At 42.2% G+C, this 21,425-nt stretch overlaps 1 protein-coding gene across 1 annotated transcript; it reads left to right on the top strand.

Annotated features, from left to right (window-relative positions):
- Window positions 1-3,415: 3,415 nt before the first annotated feature.
- LOC139286273 (mucin-2-like) lies at window positions 3,416-21,170 on the top strand (the record flags this gene model as incomplete). The annotated part of the gene is given in 31 exon segments (XM_070907014.1): window positions 3,416-3,491; window positions 3,658-3,913; window positions 4,006-4,120; window positions 4,693-4,783; window positions 4,872-5,005; window positions 5,115-5,331; window positions 5,875-6,000; window positions 6,134-6,248; window positions 6,349-6,499; window positions 6,589-6,702; window positions 6,792-6,861; window positions 6,966-7,103; window positions 7,862-8,026; window positions 8,213-8,307; window positions 8,396-8,522; window positions 8,653-8,908; window positions 9,039-9,091; window positions 9,188-9,291; window positions 9,422-9,573; window positions 9,705-9,843; window positions 10,444-10,554; window positions 10,685-10,864; window positions 11,251-11,496; window positions 11,595-11,751; window positions 11,954-12,082; window positions 12,313-12,381; window positions 12,384-12,482; window positions 13,930-14,284; window positions 15,893-16,267; window positions 17,768-17,889; window positions 20,539-21,170. Coding segments are annotated over 31 exon segments (5,169 nt in total), but the record flags the coding sequence as incomplete, so codon positions are not given.
- Between the last annotated feature and the right edge of the window lie 255 nt (window positions 21,171-21,425).

Below are 21,425 nucleotides of genomic sequence, written 5' to 3'. Positions count from 1 at the left end.
AGCCTCCATTTAGTACAAGCAACTTGATGCGCATGCGCGAACCATGTGTACATGCTGCGCAGTCTTCTTCTTGAGGTCGACCACCTCCAGTTTCAATGAATGTCGCCACCTGCAGTGTGCATGAGGACAGAGCAATCTTTCAATGTACGGTGCATTTACCTTTTTTACTAGCCTTAATCCAGGACCACGAGTGCTATCTGAGGGACCTACAAATCAGACATGCAGATCCTTGAAATTTACACCCTGTATATGAAATGTCCATCTCCCTTAAGTTATTTTGCAATTTGAACTGCGAAGTTAGCCCTTACCAATCTCTTACAATTAATTTATATTGAGCGACACACATGCTCATAGGACCCTGGGAACAATCATAATTGAATTGATCAACGTTAGTAGAATAATTGTAAATGTAATGAATTAATTGTCAAGGCATTTTATGAAGCAAAAATGGCATAAATTCACTGGCAACAGCTTCTCAAAAGTGAACATTTGCTAGTTTTCTTATTAGACAATACATGAATTGATTATAAATATAATTTCTAATTTCTCTAATAATTACTTTAGTATCAGCATCAGCTGCTAATGATTGCATAACTAATAACAAAGGGTTCCCACAGCATACTTTCCTGCAAACAGAAATGCTTGCTCTGCCAAAAAGCAAACAACTGGCTGAGTTGGAGTTGTGGCGTAGTAAAATTTAGCCGGGACCTAAAATTGGGGTTGTTAAATTTGAATAGTTCTGGCTGAAAACGTAAAACATGTTTCTGTTGTATCTAATGTTTTAGTTGTCCTTATATAATAATAATAGAAAGAAACATTTATTCTCTGTTTTGGAGAACCTGCAGCCCAAATATGATTGAGCTTGAGTGAGTTACAGAAAAGATGAATGAAGTGCAAACAAACAAAATAAAAAAAAACCTTGTTGGTTAGAGGATACATAAAACCTAAATTTTAACATTTGATTTAATAGAGCATCTCCTCAGAAGTCTTCTTCCCCCTTTTCTACCCTCCGATCACACCTTTCCCTCCAAATAATTGAAGCCAGCATACTGATCTGGTCCTGTGATCAAATAATCACATCAGACTACCTAAACCTGCCTAGTTTAAAGTGCCTGTTTTATGGGAAAGTCCAAGTCTGACAACAAGGATGTTAAATAGTATTATGTCAACATGGATTACCAAATCTTTAATAGTCCCGCCTCTAATCAAATGTGTTGTCAGGTAATTTGCACTGTCAAACATTGCACTGTCCTCCCTGAATCAACACAGTATACTGTCAGACAGAAATAACAATACACCTTCCTCATTATGCAGCTGTCCCCCTGTGGGAGTGGTCAAAAAGCCCTGTTTGCATTTGGAGGAGCTTCCACTGAACAGCTATTTGAGACCATGCAAAATAACTTCATGTTTGTTTCCAAGATATAACCACAGATAAAAAACATGAGTAAACAGCTTTTATGTAGCGGAACGTGCGTGATGTAAAAGATCAACCCACCAGCTGAAGTAATTAATAACCTCCTATTTTGTAAAACTGCTTTGCACAAGTGAGTACTCTGTTCAAGCATCTGTTGACCAGTATACGTTTTCTCAGTCTCTAAAAGAGTTTTCAACTGTTAAAAGGGGTTTAAACTCATGGGTACTATAGCCACAAACCTAATGTCATGACTTTGTCTGAGAGTTGGAAAGTTGCAGCTTGATATGATGCCAAGTCTTGTAACGTGACACCGCAGGTAGAGGATGACTGTAATCAAGGATGTAGTGCAATGAGTTCAGTTGCACATCCTGTGCCATTCATGATCCACATGCAATTTAGATAATGCAGTGTGTTCTCTTACATTAAAACAAATATTAACTTTAAATAGTATAATATTTTTGCATCGTGTGTATTCTTGAAGCCTAACAAATGTATCAAATGAATTTCCTCTCTCATGAAACATTTTTGAAGCAAATAATTTTAATATTTTGAAATCTGCCTTCTTTCACAGTCGTTTTATAGGTATACAAAAAGGTAAACAAATATAGTAATATTTTGGATAAATGTGGCCAAATAAATGGCTACCCTATTTGAATTGGGTAATAAAAATTAGTTGTATTTAGGGTTGGCTATTGTTTCAATTTTATCGATTCCGATTCTGCTTGTTGAACCTTGGTTTCCGATTCCAATATTTTTCAGCCGTTTCTGATGTGCCATGACAGAAAAATATCAAAGAAGCCTAAAGTTGATATTTCTATGAATTATAATGAATAATACCTAAACGGAGGGGACTCAACCACAGCAAAGGGAAGTAACACCTTCACTCAGCATCAAAATGCACGCGTCTTAGACTGACGCTGTCTTCAAATTGAATGGTTGTATTTTGCTCATGAATTCCAACATTACCTGCAATGGGCTAATACAGACAGAAATATTAAAGGGACAACATTTTTATTAGCTCACGATATATAGCAGAGTGAAATTATCAAAGAAAAGACAAGTGATTGCCCTGAAAAAAAAACAAGCTCCTTAGTGGAAACACTGATTCCTTGTCATTTTTTGGCACGCATTTACCATTGTAGGATGTTTAGGTTTGTTAATGATCCACCTGCCGATCAAATGTAAGCAGATGGCAGGCAGGGTGACGTGGACTCTGTTTAAACCATTTTTAGCACGCACAGTCAAGGTTTGACGTCGTTGTAGGTTTACGCCTCCATGAAGGTCATACTCACTCATGACCTCTGCTTTCCTTGCAACTGTGACGTGGCGTTCCCAGTTCCTCGATGTATTTATTTATAAATACATTAAAATGTCTTATTATATTGATTTTATTTTATCTTTATTTTATATTATTATTAGTTGTTATTATTAGTAGAGCTTACTGAAATTAAAATTCATCATGTCATGTCATTTTGCGTTGTTGACACTGGGGCTGTTCATCAGTAATCTATAGCTGCTTATCCTGTGCAGAGCTGCGGGTTTGAGCTGACATTGGGCGTGATGGGGTTGGACAATAATCCAATTATAAAACTATTTGTATAATTTCCTGTTTATTCATCATAACACAATTCTCATATCTATATATAAATTGAAATGTTGCATTTTCCAGAAATCCTCAATTCCTGCTCACTCTGTGACATGGATTTATTATTTCATCCAGACATAACTACTTATTACAGAAACCAAACCTGTTTTATTGCTGCTCATTCCTTTAAGAATACAAATCAAGAGATAAGGAGGATGTAGGAATGATTATATTGGACTTGTGAAAGGCGTCAGACATCCATTCAGCACATGTTTGCCATGTCTTGGCAATAAAACTTCAGTTCCCACTCAGAATGAAGGTGGGAGCAAAAAAATGGGCAGTCTCAATATAAAGGGGCTGTCAAGTGCAGTCTGACTAATACCTGCTTTGGTGACAGCAAGCCCACAGTGGCCACAATGAGGTGGAAATGTGTGTGGTTGTGTTTCCTTGCTTTGTCTGTTGCCAGTATCATTGATGTCCAAGCCAGACTGGGTAAGAATCAGATGGTTTTGGATGCTTTGGAACGCTTTTCAGGACTGTGTGAATGGATTATTCTGCTTTTTTACAAATGAATAATGTATAGCACTGTCTCCATTTTCTGTTATGTAGAGCATTTAGTAACTAAAAACTGTTCTCCACACTTTAAAACCTTCCCCAGTTCTCAACCATGTCAGCAGCATCTGCAGCACGTGGGGCAGGGAGCACTTCAAGACGTTTGATGGTGATGTGTACCAGTTCCCTGGTATGTGTGAATACAACCTGGCCTCAGACTGCCACAATGCCTACCGGGAGTTCTCAGTGCACATAAAGAGGAAAGAGAATGATGGAAACCCTACAGTCAGTTATGTGGTGGTCACCATCAATGACCTTTCATTCCACCTCACCAAGAGTCTGGTCGCTGTGAATGACCTCCCGTAAGTAAAAAGTTATATAGCCTGTGAAAGCAGCTGTTCTCCTCTTTTCTAAGATATGCATTATGATAAAAAAAATATTCTCTTGTTCCCAGTATCAAAATGCCATACTACAATGCGGGGGTACAAGTGGAAAGAAATGCTGTTTACATCAAGCTCCAATCTAAAGTCGGCATCATTGTCACGTGGAATGGTGACGATGCAGTCATGGTAAAAAATTTAAATAAAGGATTTATCTTCTCCACTCTATGTCTGCCAATAAACTGTATCTTGTTAAGAACATCAGAGCACTTATGGTATGATACACCAGTCAGATACATATCTACACAGCTCTCCTTAAAGTATCTTGTATGAGGCACATACAACAGACTTTAAGGAGTGCATTGTAACACATAGACTATTTAGTTATGACTCCTTTATGATGATTCTTTTTTGAATCTGATGTCAAAACACATTTTTCTTTCATTCATGTGGAACAGACAGGACCCCCAGAGATACAGTCATGTTTATATATTTCCTTTATGGTATCTGAATAAATTCCTAAGACTTCTGGGAAGAAATTAATTGCGGAATCTGTCAGTCAATTCTTTTTCTTGATTGAGTTATACTTGATAAACAAGTACAAGTACATTAGCTCAAACTATGATTGTATCAAATCACAATATGTATCCCATTCATGTCATTTTATGAGGCAATTACAATTCACTGGTGTTCCGTTTGCTTTTCATTTTTTAATAGTATAATATGAGTATTCAATTGTAATAAAACTTGCTGTGTTATAGGTGGAGCTCGATCGTGACTATGCTAATCGTACTTGTGGACTTTGTGGAGACTTCAATGGTGTTTCTGTCTACAATGAGTTCATTCATAATGGTATATATGGTTATTCACGCTGTGTATTTCAACAAACATCCATCCTGTAGCTTTGAACATTTCACACTATATTGACAATCATATGCAGGTCGCAAAATCAGCCCCATTGAGTTTGGCAACAATCAGAAAGTTCATCGTCCAAACGATGATTGTGAGGACCCCTATGAAGAGGAAGATGAATCATCGGAGGCTGTTACTGTGCCGGATTCATGCAAGGAGTTTGTGAGTTTATCATCCACATAGTTTTAGCAGTAGGGTTATTTAGTCACATATACAGGTAGCATCTGAGCAACAGACTAACTTTGTCTGTATTACCCTTTTTCCCTTTTAGCAAACCACCTGTAACCAGATGCTGCGTTCAGAGTCCTGGAGCTCCTGCACCAAACTGATTAACCCTGCACCCTACATCCAGGCCTGTGTGCAGGACATGTGTGGCTGCACCAACAGTACAAGTGACTTCTGCGTCTGTAGCACACTGTCTGAGTTGTCTCGACAGTGTTCCCACGCAGGAGGACAGCCTCCCAACTGGAGGACACCTCAGTTCTGTGGTAATGTTTTGTCTCTTCTCTTCTGTTTTGTTGTCATCTTTATATTGTATACAGTACAGGGTGGAGAGAGGACTAAAGAACTGAAATCAGCTCAGTGAAAAGCAAGTCATTTCACTTCTTCTTTCTTCTTTCTTCTTCTTTGAACAAAAGGTGATGTATGACTGTGTGAGCATTATTAAATGTTCTCATGCAGCTCTAGGATGAGAGGATTAATTATATTCTATTAGAATAAAAATGAATGTAAAAACTGCATAAAGACAGGTAAGATATGTCTACCTTTCTGTCTGAATTCACTGTGTCAAAGGTTGGCATCCAGTTACTGGCGCTCATGGAGAGCTGAAAAATTTCTGTGTAATTTATGGGATTTAAAATGTTGTTAAAAGCTGTTAAAACTACATAAGTGCAAGTAAAATGAACACATAAAAACTACTTTTGTTACACTTAAGGAAAAAAATCTAATGAGTTACTTCCGATATACTATTAAATAATTCACATAAAGTCACACCTACTTCTGTTAAGTTTAATTGTACTGTATCTTCACAGCTAAACAGTGCCCATTCAACATGGTATATGATGAGAGCGGTTCCCCTTGCATGGATACATGCACACATCTAGACACAGGTTCACTGTGTGAGGACCACAAAATGGATGGCTGCTTCTGTCCTCCGGGTTAGTGCTGTTCACACGTGCACGCTATAATTTTAGTATTGCGTTTCACGTTTTATTAGCCTTAAAGATTCTTTCATACTTCATCTTCGTAGTCTGTGAATGTTCATGTTCATGTTACATGTGTCTACTTCAGGAAGTGTGTTTGATGATATTTCCATGAGAGGGTGTATTGCTCGATCTAAATGTCAGTGCAAACACAACAAAATCTATAACTCCGGTGAGGTTTACCGACAGGACAGAGAGGAATGGTATGTCAAATATTTCATGATGTCAACATAATATTTCATCTGGTCTCCAAAGCGGTGTATTTGTTTTTGTTAACTAAAGTAATTGTTTGGGTTGTTTCAGTACATGTTTTGAGGGTAGATGGGCTTGTGAGAGCCTTCAGACGCCTGCTACATGTGCAGTTGAAGAGGGTTCACATGTAACTACCTTTGATGGGAAAACTTACACCTTCCATGGAGACTGTTACTACACCCTAGCAAAGGTGGAAAGCAAGGTGAATGAGTCATCGCTTTCTCCAAATAAATAATGAGAAAATACATAATCAGCCGATGTAAAAACTTGCGCTCACACTGTTTATTTCAGGATGATGCAAGTCCAAAGTTCACCATCCTGGTTCAGTTGGTGCCATGTGCAAATCAGAGGTTTGACACTTGTCTTAAGAACCTTAAAATCCTGCTGAACAATGACAGAAACAATGTGAGTTAAAGCCTGCCAGTTAAGAAGACTGTGGTCATTTATAAATCCATATCTGCAACACTCTAATGATCGATTCTGTTTTTATTCAGGTATTAATGTTCACTTCCGATGGCACAGTGAAGCAGAATATGCAGACCATCAGTTTGCCATACCACTCAGGTGGGTCACACAATAAGGGAATTAAACACATTATTGTCTTCTTTCATGTATGCTATGACATCAGCAAATGATCTGACTGTTTTTGTATTTCCCTTTATTCAAAGGTAACGTCAACATATTTCGCGCTTCATCCTTTCACATCTTGCTCCAGACCAGTTTTGGGTTGCAAATTCAGATCCAGCATGTGCCTGTCATGCAAGTCTATGTCAGGCTGGAACAGAGCTACAGAGCAAAGACACGTGGTAAGTTTTACATTTGTCTTAACATGAAACATTAGCATTATCAAAACATATGTCAGAATGCAATACATTTACAATAAATTATTAGTTGCTGTAGGCATTACATGCTGCAGTCTGATGGGGATGACAACAAAGATTTATTAGTGTATTATGAACCAAACTGCCATACACAGCCATCACAAGTGAAACAAACCAAAAAATGCACAAAGTTACAATAAAGTCAGTTGTTTGTGACAATACTGTCTTATACATTAAACAATAAAACACCCACAATACTTGTTGGCCAAGAAGTACTAAACAAGGGTAGATTGGTAAAACAATTTATTTAATAGTTTTTAGTCATTACAGTAATTACTCCCCAAAAGAAAATTTCAAAATCCATGGCTCTTAGCCCCATTTTCTTCCCCCCACCCCGGACTCCCTCCAAATAAACAAACCATTAACAAACAATATACAAAAAGAAGATAAATACTTGTAAATGCAATAGGGGGGTGGATTTGGCTTCAAATATCTACTCCTTGTATCTGCTACCCTCTTTTTCTCACCCTACATGACTTCAACTATGGAATCTCAATTATAAAACCACACTGCACCCCTATTCTCAGTGTAATATTAATTTCAATAAATTAAACAAATGTCTAATCCTCCATTTTGTAAATGTCATCACAGTAAATGACATCTTCCATTTTCCTATTTGTGGTTTCAACCAAATTGTTGGTTATCTATGTATAATTTAATACTAAAACGTTTGGTTTCTTCAGGTTTGTGTGGGAACTACAACATGGTCCTGTCTGATGAAATGAAGACTCCTCAGGGCATCGTGGAGGGAACAGCAGCAACTTTTAGTAACTCCTGGAAGGCTAACCTCATGTGCCGAGATAGAGAGGAAAGACCTGACGACCCCTGTTCCCTCAGTGTGGAAAATGGTAAAAAGCCCTAGTTGATTATTCTACTTTTTATCTACCATTTGTTTGTTTGTATATTTCTTAGATTTTTTCTAAGCTTTAAACACGTATTTCTAGTCTGCAAGTTTGTTATGTTTTAGGCAATAAGACAGTTAAACAGAATTGTAGACATTAAAAGTAAATGGGTTATTGTTCCTCCACTCTTAGAGAATTACGCCAAACACTGGTGCGCCTTGCTGCTAAGTCCAAACAGTACCTTTACGCAGTGCCGTTCAGTGGTGGATCCTGAGGTGTACTACAAGGTACAGAAAACCTATTTCTGTTTGTCTTTCATTGAATTCGATTTTGATGGGACTGTAATTCTCTAAAAGAGTTTGCTGTCTTCTGCAGCGATGCACTTATGCTAGCTGTAACTGTGAGAAGAGTGAGGCCTGCCTGTGTGCCGTCTTCTCCTCCTACGCACGAGCTTGTGCATCAAAGGGAGTGTTGTTGACGGACTGGAGAGAGAACGTGTGTGGTAAGGATTTCTTTCATTATGTTGTGGTAATTTTGAGATCAGAGATGATTTCTGGAGTTTAATGAACATCTTCCCTTTTATAAATTAATAAAAGTATTACGTAACCATCCTCACCTTATGCACAAAACAGATAAATACACAAGGAGCTGCCCTGCATCTCAGACCTTCTCTTACAAGCATCAGAGATGCCAGTTGACTTGCAGATCGCTGGGCTCAAAGCAGCAAAGCTGCACTTCTGACTTCTTGCCAGTGGATGGCTGCTCCTGCTCCGATGGTCTCTACCTAAATGAAAACGGCATGTGCGTCCCCATGGCAAAATGTCCCTGCTACCATAATGAAGTCTATATCAAGCCAGGAAAGTCCATCAGCATCAAAGACGAGCACTGGTAAGTTTTGGTTTTGGTGTCACTGGACTTCAAATCAATTGTCCTTTTTAGCATGGTTGTAGTATATAAGATTACATACATATACAGTATGTTGACTTTGTGTTGCATCTTATATCTGTGGTGTCTCTAGTGTGTGTACCAATGGGATTCTTCATTGCCATTCTTGGAGAGCCCGCTCATCAAGTATGTTTGTTTTAGTTTTCTTATTTGTTTCTCTACCGCAACACAAGCGTTTGGTCGATACAGTGTATGTTAAGTCAGTTTCTACTTCTGTTACAGCATGCCCTTCTCCAAAAGTATTCTTCAACTGCTCCACTATGGGCACAGGAGAGCTCGGACTGCAGTGTGCACGGACTTGTTTAAATCTGGACAGCGATGATTGTGTGAGCTATTTTTTCCGCTGTGTCCAAATTGACCTCTCAAATAACTGGATCTAATATTTATTTCTTTGAATTTAACAGTGGCAGCAATGTTTTCTCATTTTCTATCACTGTGATCTTTCTACCTTCCCAGGACTCCACAGAGTGTGAATCTGGCTGTCAGTGTCCAAGTGGCCTCATTGATGATGGAAAAGGCTCCTGTGTGAAAGAAAATGAATGTCCATGTCAGCATGATGGGCGTCTCTATGCCCCTGGAGCACAAATCCCTGAACAGTGCAACAACTGGTATGACCTTGTTTTTAAACAGACGAATGATATAACATGATAAACAAATATTAGCATATTTAGCTGCATGTTTTACGCAATTGCAGTATTCAAAACACTATTATTTGTTTTACAATTTCTGATACATCTAGTATCTGCAAAAGTGGAAACTGGGATTGCACAAAGAAAAGATGTCCAGGAACTTGCGTTATTTATGGGAGTGGTCACTACAATACATTTGATCAGCGAACATATGGGTTTCAAGGACATTGCGCCTATGTTGCTGTTAAGGTAAACAAAGCATATCAAAATGTTTCAGATGACAGGCTGTGTCCAAAATCACTCCATTGTTCACATATACACATATACATATATAATGGACACTCAATATTGTATTCAGTAGTGAGCGGTTGAGATTTTGGACGCTTACTTATCATCATTTCACTGACAGCTGTTCAGTAGCGCAACTGCTACTGAACTACTACTATATCGCATATATAAAATGTGGCACATTGCATTGTGGGATTGTCCGCAGAAGGTAGTGTACATGCCATGGACACTACTTTTTTGTACTACGTAGTGGACAAATTTACACATGTAGAATTCGGACACTCAAATAAAATGGCGGACAGTAAATGTACTGTAGCGCACTATATAGTAAATAGGGAGTGATTTTGGACACAGTCGAGTGTTATGCTTAACTTATTATGTCCTCTCGGGCTTCATGTCAGAAATTCATAGATATAACATTTGTAAAATTCTAAGTTATTGCTAATCTTAAACATCAGAGTTGAAAGACTAGTAAAGGCCAAACTGAAGTCTGATTTTATCAATAATCTCTTTCTACCATAAAGTAAACACACCAAATGTTTAATGAATCTCTCTCTTAAGAACAAATGTGGCAATAAAACAGTACAGGACAACTTTGGAGTCATAACAGAAAATGTACCATGTGGATCTACAGGCACCACATGCTCCAAAACTGTCAGAATCCAACTAGGGGTAAGACCTAATACTAATACCTGATATGTATTCTGTGCCTAATATATAGAGCAACATTAAATTATGTCATATATCAAATGGCAGTTTTTACATTACAATGAAAGCAACTGAAATCTCCTCAACATTACAGCGAATGGAGGTCAAACTATCAAAGGGTAAATATGAAGAGGTGGACCTGGAACATGGCCATCAGATTCCATACAAAATAAGGAAGGTTGGCTTGTATCTGGTTGTAGAATCTGCCATTGGTCTGGCAGTGATGTGGGATCGCAAAACAACTGTCCGCATCCTCCTGGAACCACAGCACAGCGTGAGTCACAGTCATTGTTTTAGTGATGATGACTGAAATCTATTACAGTAAGAGTTTACAGCTAGAGTTTTTATATGATGTACCATTTTTTATACTCATGTGTGGTCTAGCTGTCTTTGCTAATCATTTGTTTACACCACTTATAAAGCTTTGGGATAACAATGGCGTTGATGTACAGTATGTACACATTGCTGAAAAGGTCCTTGAGGCGCTTATTACAATATTGATTACATATTAAATAAATGCAACAGAATATTCTGTTTGTCAATATGATACAAGTATATTAATACATGGGAAATGCTTTTCCCTGGTAATGCCAGGTGTATTGATATGGAATATTGTGCTCATATAAAATAAGTCACTGAATCTTTTGTTTGGCTGTACAGGGAGAGGTATGTGGCCTGTGTGGAGATTTTGATGGTGATGGACAGAATGACTTCACCACCCAGGGTCAGCTGACAGTGAGCAATCCATTAGAATTTGCAAACAGCTGGAGAGTGTCAAGCAGCTGCCCAGATGTGGAAATGAATGTTGACCCTTGTGGAGCAAGACCCAATAGACATCAATGGGCAAAAATGATGTGCAGCATTATTACTGAAGTTACCGGTACTTTCAAAGACTGCCACAATAAGGTAATGACATTTTGGTTTCTACTGTGCCCTTATTTAAAGTTCCATGGTTGAAAACATCAAACACATTTTTAAAAATCTATCATGTATTTTGATAACAGGTAGACTCCCGTCCATTTTATGAAAACTGTGTGAAAGACTCATGTGCCTGCGACTCTGGAGGAGACTGTGAGTGTTTCTGCACAGCAGTTGCAGCATATGCTCAAGCTTGTAATGAGGCTGGTGTCTGTGTTGCATGGAGAACTCCAGAAATCTGTCGTAAGTAAACAACAACAATTTTACCCTCAGATAAAACTGAACTTTCTCAGCCTTTTCTGGTCTGAGACCCTGTTTTTAGATCCCCACATTCTTATGATCCCAGTATTTAGAAATTTGTCAAGATATGTGTGATGTGCGATGAGAATGGTTTGCTATTTATGTTTTGTTTAAAACATAAAATACCTTGTATCTTTTCTTCTAGCTGTCTTTTGTGATTACTACAACAGCCCAGGTGAATGCAAGTGGCACTACAATCCTTGCCACACACCATGCTACAAGACCTGTTTGAATCCACAAGTAAATTGTAGCAAACCTATACCCAACCTAGAAGGTAAGATATTAACTCACAATGTCTCACTTTACCAATGATTTGTTTGGTGTGTGAGTAAAAATCTTGAATGTTTAACTGATTCGATTTGAAATACTCTATGTGACAAAATAAAAAAGAGGTTCAAAGACCACTTGGCTAGCTTCAGTGTCAAAGGCTAAAATACAATGTATATAACAATGATTTTGCTGTCAAAAAATAATGTTTGATGTTTTATGCTGTGATTTCTACAGGCTGTTACCCTTCATGCCCGGAAGATAAGCCCATATTTGATGAGGAGACCCAGATGTGTGTGGAGGAATGTACAACTACTACTACAACTACAATTACAACCCCAAGGTCTACAACACCACCAACTGAACCGCCTACTACAACTGCAGGGCCAACCACAACCACAAAATCTACATCCCCACCAACTGAACCACCTACTACAACTGCAGGGCCAACCACAACCACAACATCTAAAACCCCACCAACTGAACCACCTAGTACAACTGAAGGGCCAACCACAACCACAACATCTAAAACCCCACCAACTGAACCACCTACTACAACTGCAGGGCCAACCACAACCACAACATCTAAAACCCCACCAACTGAACCACCTACAACAACCATAAAATCTACAACCCCACCAACTGAACCACCTACTACAACTGCAGGGCCGACCACAACCACAAAATCTACATCCCCACCAACTGAACCACCAACTACAACTGCAGGGCCAACCACAACCACAGAATCTACATACCCACCAACTGAACCAACTATGACAACTCAAGCGCCATCCACAACAAAATCTACAACCCTTACAACTACTACAGCTTCTACCACTACCCCGTGTATTACAACGTGTGAGTGGTCAGACTGGTATGATGTACATGACCCAAAAGAGGACGAAAGTGACTGGGAAACATATGAAAACATCACAAATAGTGGTAAAGAAATATGCAAAAATCCGAAAGAAATTGATTGTAGATCAACACTGTCTCCTGACAAAAGCTTTAATGACTTTGTGAGTGAAACTGGCCAAATTGTTAAATGTGATGTGGGATATGGTTTAATATGTAGACAAGAGGACCAGATCAGTCGTCCAAGAAAGTGTTTCAATTATAAGATAAGAGTATGTTGTGAGGTAGAGCCATGTCAAAATACAACCGCATCAACTACACCTCCCACTACGACTCAAAAGCCAACCACAACAACAAAATCTACAACCCCACCAACTGAACCACCTACTACAACTACAGGGCCGACCACAACCCCAAAATCTACATCCCCACCAACTGAACCACCTACCACAACCACAAAATCTACATCCACACCAACTGAACCACCTACAACAACCACAACCACAAAATCTACATCCCCACCAACTGAACCACCTACCACAACCACAAAATCTACAACCCCACCAACTCAACCACCTACTACAACTGCAGGGCCGACCACAACCACAAAATCTACATCCCCATCAACTGAACCACCTACTACGACTGCAGAGCCAACCAAAACCACAACATCTAAAACCCCACCAACTGAACCACCTACTACAACTGCAGGGCCGACCACAACCACAAAATCTACATCCCCACCAACTGAACCACCTACAACAACCACAACCACAAAATCTACAGCCTCACCAACTGAACCACCTACTACAACTGAGGGGCCAACCACAACCACAAAATCTACAACCCCACAAACTGAACCACCCACTACAACTGCAGGGCCGACAACAACCACAAAATCTACAACCCCACCAACTGAACCACCTACTACAACTGCAGGGCCGACCACAACCACAAAATCTACATTCCCACCAACTGAACCACCTACAACAACCACAACCACAAAATCTACAGCCACACCAACTGAACCACCTACTACAACTGAGGGGCCAATCGCAACCACAAAATCTACAACCCCACCAACTGAACCACCTACTACAACTGCAGGGCCGACCACAACCACAAAATCTACATCCCCACCAACTGAACCACCTACAACAACCACAACCACAAAATCTACAGCCTCACCAACTGAACCACCTACTACAACTGAGGGGCCAACCACAACCACAAAATCTACAACCCCACAAACTGAACCACCCACTACAACTGCAGGGCCGACAACAACCACAAAATCTACAACCCCACCAACTGAACCACCTACTACAACTGCAGGGCCGACCACAACCACAAAATCTACATTCCCACCAACTGAACCACCTACAACAACCACAACCACAAAATCTACAGCCACACCAACTGAACCACCTACTACAACTGAGGGGCCAACCGCAACCACAAAATCTACAACCCCACCAACTGAACCACCTACTACAACTGCAGGGCCGACCACAACCACAAAATCTACATCCCCACCAACTGAACCACCTACAACAACCACAAAATCTACAACCCCACCAACTGAACCACCTACTACAACTGCAGGGCCGAACACAACCACAAAATCTACATCCCCACCAACTGAACCACCTACAACAACTGCAGGGCCGACCACAACCACAAAATCTACATTCCCACCAACTGAACCACCTACAACAACCACAACCACAAAATCTACAGCCACACCAACTGAACCACCTACTACAACTGAGGGGCCAACCACAACCACAAAATCTACAACCCCACCAACTGAACCACCTACTACAACTGCAGGGCCGACCACAACCACAAAATCTACATCCCCACCAACTGAACCACCTACAACAACCACAAAATCTACAACCCCACCAACTGAACCACCTACTACAACTGCAGGGCCGACCACAACCACAAAATCTACATCCCCACCAACTGAACCACCTACAACAACCACAAAATCTACAACCCCACCAACTGAACCACCTACTATAACTGCAGGGCCGACCACAACCACAACATCTAAAACCCCACCAACTGAACCACCTACAACAACAACAACCACAAAATCTACAACCCCACCAACTCAACCATCTACTACAACTGAAGGGCCAACCACAACCACAAAATCTACATCCCCACCAACTGAACCACCTACAACAACCACAACCACAAAATCTACAGCCCCACCAACTGAACCACCAACTACAACTGAGGGGCCAACCACAACCACAAAATCTACATCCCCACCAACTGAACCACCTACAACAACCACAACCACAAAATCTACAACCCCACCAACTGAACCACCTACTACAACTGAAGGGCCAACCACAACCACAAAATCTACAACCCCACCAACTGAACCACCTACTACAACTGCAGGGCCGACCACAACCACAAAATCTACATCCCCACCAACTGAACCACCTACAACAACCACAAAATCTACAACCCCACCAACTGAACTACCTACTACAACTGCAGGGCCGACCACAACCACAAAACCTACATTCCCACCAACTGAATCACCTACAACAACCACAACCACAAAATCTACAGCGACACCAACTGAACCACCTACTACAACTGAGGGGCCAACCACAACCACAAAATCTACAACCCCACCAACTGAACCACCTACAACTGCAGGGCCGACCACAACCACAACATCTAAAACCCCACCAACTGAACCACCTACAACAACCATAAAATCTACAACCCCACCAACTGAACCACCTACTACAACTGCAGGGCCGACCACAACCACAAAATCTACATCCCCACCAACTGAACCACCAACTACAACTGCAGGGCCAACCACAACCACAGAATCTACATACCCACCAACTGAACCAACTATGACAACTCAAGCGCCATCCACAACAAAATCTACAACCCTTACAACTACTACAGCTTCTACCACTACCCCGTGTATTACAACGTGTGAGTGGTCAGACTGGTATGATGTACATGACCCAAAAGAGGACGAAAGTGACTGGGAAACATATGAAAACATCACAAATAGTGGTAAAGAAATATGCAAAAATCCGAAAGAAATTGATTGTAGATCAACACTGTCTCCTGACAAAAGCTTTAATGACTTTGTGAGTGAAACTGGCCAAATTGTTAAATGTGATGTGGGATATGGTTTAATATGTAGACAAGAGGACCAGATCAGTCGTCCAAGAAAGTGTTTCAATTATAAGATAAGAGTATGTTGTGAGCTAGAGCCATGTCAAAATACAACCGCATCAACTACACCTCCCACTACGACTCAAAAGCCAACCACAACAACAAAATCTACAACCCCACCAACTGAACCACCTACTACAACTACAGGGCCGACCACAACCCCAAAATCTACATCCCCACCAACTGAACCACCTACCACAACCACAAAATCTACATCCCCACCAACTGAACCACCTACAACAACAACAACTACAAAATCTACATCCCCACCAACTGAACCACCTACCACAACCACAAAATCTACAACCCCACCAACTCAACCACCTACTACAACTGCAGGACCGACCACAACCACAAAATCTACATCCCCACCAACTGAACCACCTACAACAACCACAACCACAAAATCTACAGCCTCACCAACTGAACCACCTACTACAACTGAGGGGCCAACAACAACCACAAAATCTACAACCCCACAAACTGAACCACCCACTACAACTGCAGGGCCGACAACAACCACAAAATCTACAACCCCACCAACTGAACCACCTACTACAACTGCAGGGCCGACCACAACCACAACATCTAAAACCCCACCAACTGAGCCACCTACAACAACCACAAAATCTACAACCCCACCAACTCAACCACCTACAACAACCACAACCACAAAATCTACAGCCCCATCAACTGAACCACCAACTACAACTGAGGGGCCAACCACAACCACAAAATCTACATCCCCACCAACTGAACCACCTACAACAACCACAACCACAAAATCTACAGCCTCACCAACAGAACCACCGACTACAACTGAGGGGCAAACCACAACCACAAAATCTACAACGCCACAAACTGAACCACCCACTGCAACTGCAGGGCCGACAACAACCACAAAATCTACATCCCCACCAACTGAACCACCTACAACAACCACAACCACAAAATCTACAGCCATACCAACTGAACCACCTACGACAACTGAGGGGCCAACCACAACCACAAAATCTACAACCCCACAAACTGAACCACCCACTACAACTGCATGGCAGACAACAACCACAAAATCTACAACCCCACCAACTGAACCACCTACTACAACTGCAGGGCTGACCACAACCACAAAATCTACATCCCCACCAACTGAACCACCTACAACAACCACAACCACAAAATCTACAGCCTCACCAACTGAACCACCTACTACAACTGAGGGGCCAACCACAACCACAAAATCTACAACCCCACAAACTGAACCACCCACTACAACTGCAGGGCCAACAACAACCACAAAATCTACAACCCCACCAACTGAACCACCTACTACAACTGCAAGGCCGACCACAACCACAACATCTAAAACCTCACCAACTGAACCACCTACAACAACCACAACCACAAAATCTACAACCCCACAAACTGAACCACCCACTACAACTGCAGGGCCGACAACAACCACAAAATCTACAACCCCACCAACTGAACCACCTACTACAATTGCAGGGCCGACCACAACCACAACATCTAAAACCCCACCAACTCAACCATCTACTACAACTGAAGGGCCAAATACAACCACAAAATCTACATCCCCACAAACTGAACCACCTACAACAACCACAACCACAAAATCTACAGCCCCACCAACTGAACCACCAACTACAACTGAGGGGCCAACAACAACCACAAAATCTACATCCCCACCAACTGAACCACCTACAACAACCACAACCACAAAATCTACAACCCCACCAACTGAACCACCTACTACAACTGAAGGGCCAATCACAACCACAAAATCTACAACCCCACCAACTGAACCACCTACTACAACTGCAGGGCCGACCACAACCACAAAATCTACAACCCCACCAACTGAACCACCTACAACAACCACAAAATCTACAACCCCACCAACTGAACCACCTACTACAACTGCAGGGCCGACCACAACCACAAAATCTACATTCCCACCAACTGAACCACCTACAACAACCACAACCACAAAATCTACAGCCACACCAACTAAACCACCTACTACAACTGAGGGGCCAACCACAACCACAAAATCTACAACCCCACCAACTGAACCACCTACAACAACCACAACCACAAAATCTACAACCCCACAAACTGAACCACCCACTACAACTGCAGGGCCGACAACAACCACAAAATCTACAACCCCACCAACTGAACCACCTACTACAACTGCAGGGCCAACCACAACCACAAAATCTACATTCCCACCAACTGAACCACCAACTACAACTGAGGGGCCAACCACAACCACAAAATCTACATCCCCACCAACTGAACCACCTACAACAACCACAACCACAAAATCTACAACCCCACCAATTGAACCACCTACTACAACTGAAGGGCCAACCACAACCACAAAATCTACAACCCCACCAACTGAACCACCTACTACAACTGCAGGGCTGACCACAACCACAAAATCTACATCCCCACCAACTGAACCACCTACAACAACCACAAAATCTACAACCCCACCAACTGAACCACCTACTGCAACTGCAGGGCCGACCACAACCACAAAATCTACATTCCCACCAACTGAACCACCTACAACAACCACAACCACAAAATCTACAGCCACACCAACTGAACCACCTACTACAACTGAGGGGCCAACCACAACCACAAAATCTACAACCCCACCAACTGAACCACCTACTACAACTGCAGGGCCGACCACAACCACAAAATCTACATCCCCACCAACTGAACCACCTACAACAACCACAAAATCTACAACCCCACCTACTGAACCACCTACTACAACTGCAGGGCCGACCACAACCACAAAATCTACATCCCCACCAACTGAACCACCTACAACAACCACAAAATCTACAACCCCACCAACTGAACCACCTACTACAACTGCAGGGCCGACCACAACCACAACATCTAAAACCCCACCAACTGAACCACCTACAACAACCACAACCACAAAATCTACAACCCCACCAACTCAACCATCTACTACAACTGAAGGGCCAACCACAACCACAAAATCTACATCCCCACCAACTGAACCACCTACAACAACCACAACCACAAAATCTACAGCCCCACCAACTGAACCACCAACTACAACTGAGGGGTCAACCACAACCACAAAATCTACATCCCCACCAACTGAACCACCTACAACAACCACAACCACAAAATCTACAACCCCACCAACTGAACCACCTACTACAACTGAAGGGCCAACCACAACCACAAAATCTACAACCCCACCAACTGAACCACCTACTACAACTGCAGGGCCGACCACAACCAGAAAATCTACATCCCCACCAACTGAACCACCTACAACAACCACAAAATCTACAACCCCACCAACTGAACCACCTACTACAACTGAGGGGCCAACCACAACCACAAAATCTACAACCCCACCAACTGAACCACCTACTACAACTGCAGGGCCGACCACAACCACAAAATCTACATCCCCACCAACTGAACCACCTACAACAACCACAAAATCTACAACCCCACCAACTGAACCACCTACTACAACTGCAGGGCCGACCACAACCACAAAATCTACATCCCCACCAACTGAACCACCTACAACAACCACAAAATCTACAACCCCACCAACTGAACCACCTACTACAACTGCAGGGCCGACCACAACCACAAAATCTACATCCCCACCAACTGAACCACCTACAACAACCACAAAATCTACAACCCCACCAACTGAACCACCTACTACAACTGAGGGGCCGACCACAACCACAAAATCTACAACCCCACCAACTGAACCACCCACTACAACTGCAGGGCCGACAACAACCACAAAATCTACGACCTCACCAACTGAACCACCAACTACAACTGCAGGGCCGACCACAACCACAACATCTAAAACCCCACCGACTGAACCACCAACAACAACCACAACCACAAAATCTACAACCCCACCAACTGAACCAACTACTACAACTGAAGGGCCAACCACAACCACAAAATCTACATCCCCACCAACTGAACCACCCACAACAACCACAAAATCTACATCCCCACCAACTGAACCACCTACAACAACCACAAAATCTACAACCCCACCAACTGAACCACCTACTACAACTGCAGGGCCGACCACAACCACAAAATCTATATCCCCACCAACTGAACCACCTACAACAACCACAACCACAAAATCGACAGCCTCACCAACTGAACCACCTACTACAACTGAGGGGCCAACCACAACCACAAAATCTACAACCCCACCAACTGAACCACCCACTACAACTGCAGGGCCGACAACAACCACAAAATCTACCACCCCACCAACTGAACCACCTACTACAACTGCAGGGCCGACCACAACCACAACATCTAAAACCCCACCGACTGAACCACCTACTACAACTGCAGGGCCGACCACAACCACAAAATCTACAACCCCACCAACAACAACCACAACCACAAAATCTACAACTCCACCAACTGAACCACCTACAACGACCACAACCACAAAATCTACAACCCCACAACCTGAACCACCTACTACAACTGCAGGGCCGACCACAACCACAAAATCTACAACCCCACCAACAACAACCACAACCACAAAATCTACAACTCCACCAACTGAACCACCTACAACAACCACAACCACAAAATCTACAACCCCACCAACTCAACCATCTACTACAACTGAAGGGCCAACCACAACCACAAAATCTACATCCCCACCAACTGAACCACCTACAACAACCACAACCACAAAATCTACAGCCCCACCAACTGAACCACCAACTACAACTGAGGGGTCAACCACAACCACAAAATCTACATCCCCACCAACTGAACCACCTACAACAACCACAACCACAAAATCTACAACCCCACCAACTGAACCACCTACTACAACTGAAGGGCCAACCACAACCACAAAATCTACAACCCCACCAACTGAACCACCTACTACAACTGCAGGGCCGACCACAACCAGAAAATCTACATCCCCACCAACTGAACCACCTACAACAACCACAAAATCTACAACCCCACCAACTGAACCACCTACTACAACTGAGGGGCCAACCACAACCACAAAATCTACAACCCCACCAACTGAACCACCTACTACAACTGCAGGGCCGACCACAACCACAAAATCTACATCCCCACCAACTGAACCACCTACAACAACCACAAAATCTACAACCCCACCAACTGAACCACCTACTACAACTGCA

This window comes from Enoplosus armatus, chromosome 6, assembly GCF_043641665.1.
Source record: "Enoplosus armatus isolate fEnoArm2 chromosome 6, fEnoArm2.hap1, whole genome shotgun sequence".
NCBI classification, from domain to species: domain Eukaryota; kingdom Metazoa; phylum Chordata; class Actinopteri; order Centrarchiformes; family Enoplosidae; genus Enoplosus; species Enoplosus armatus.
This window is presented reverse-complemented; position numbering and strand designations above follow the sequence as displayed.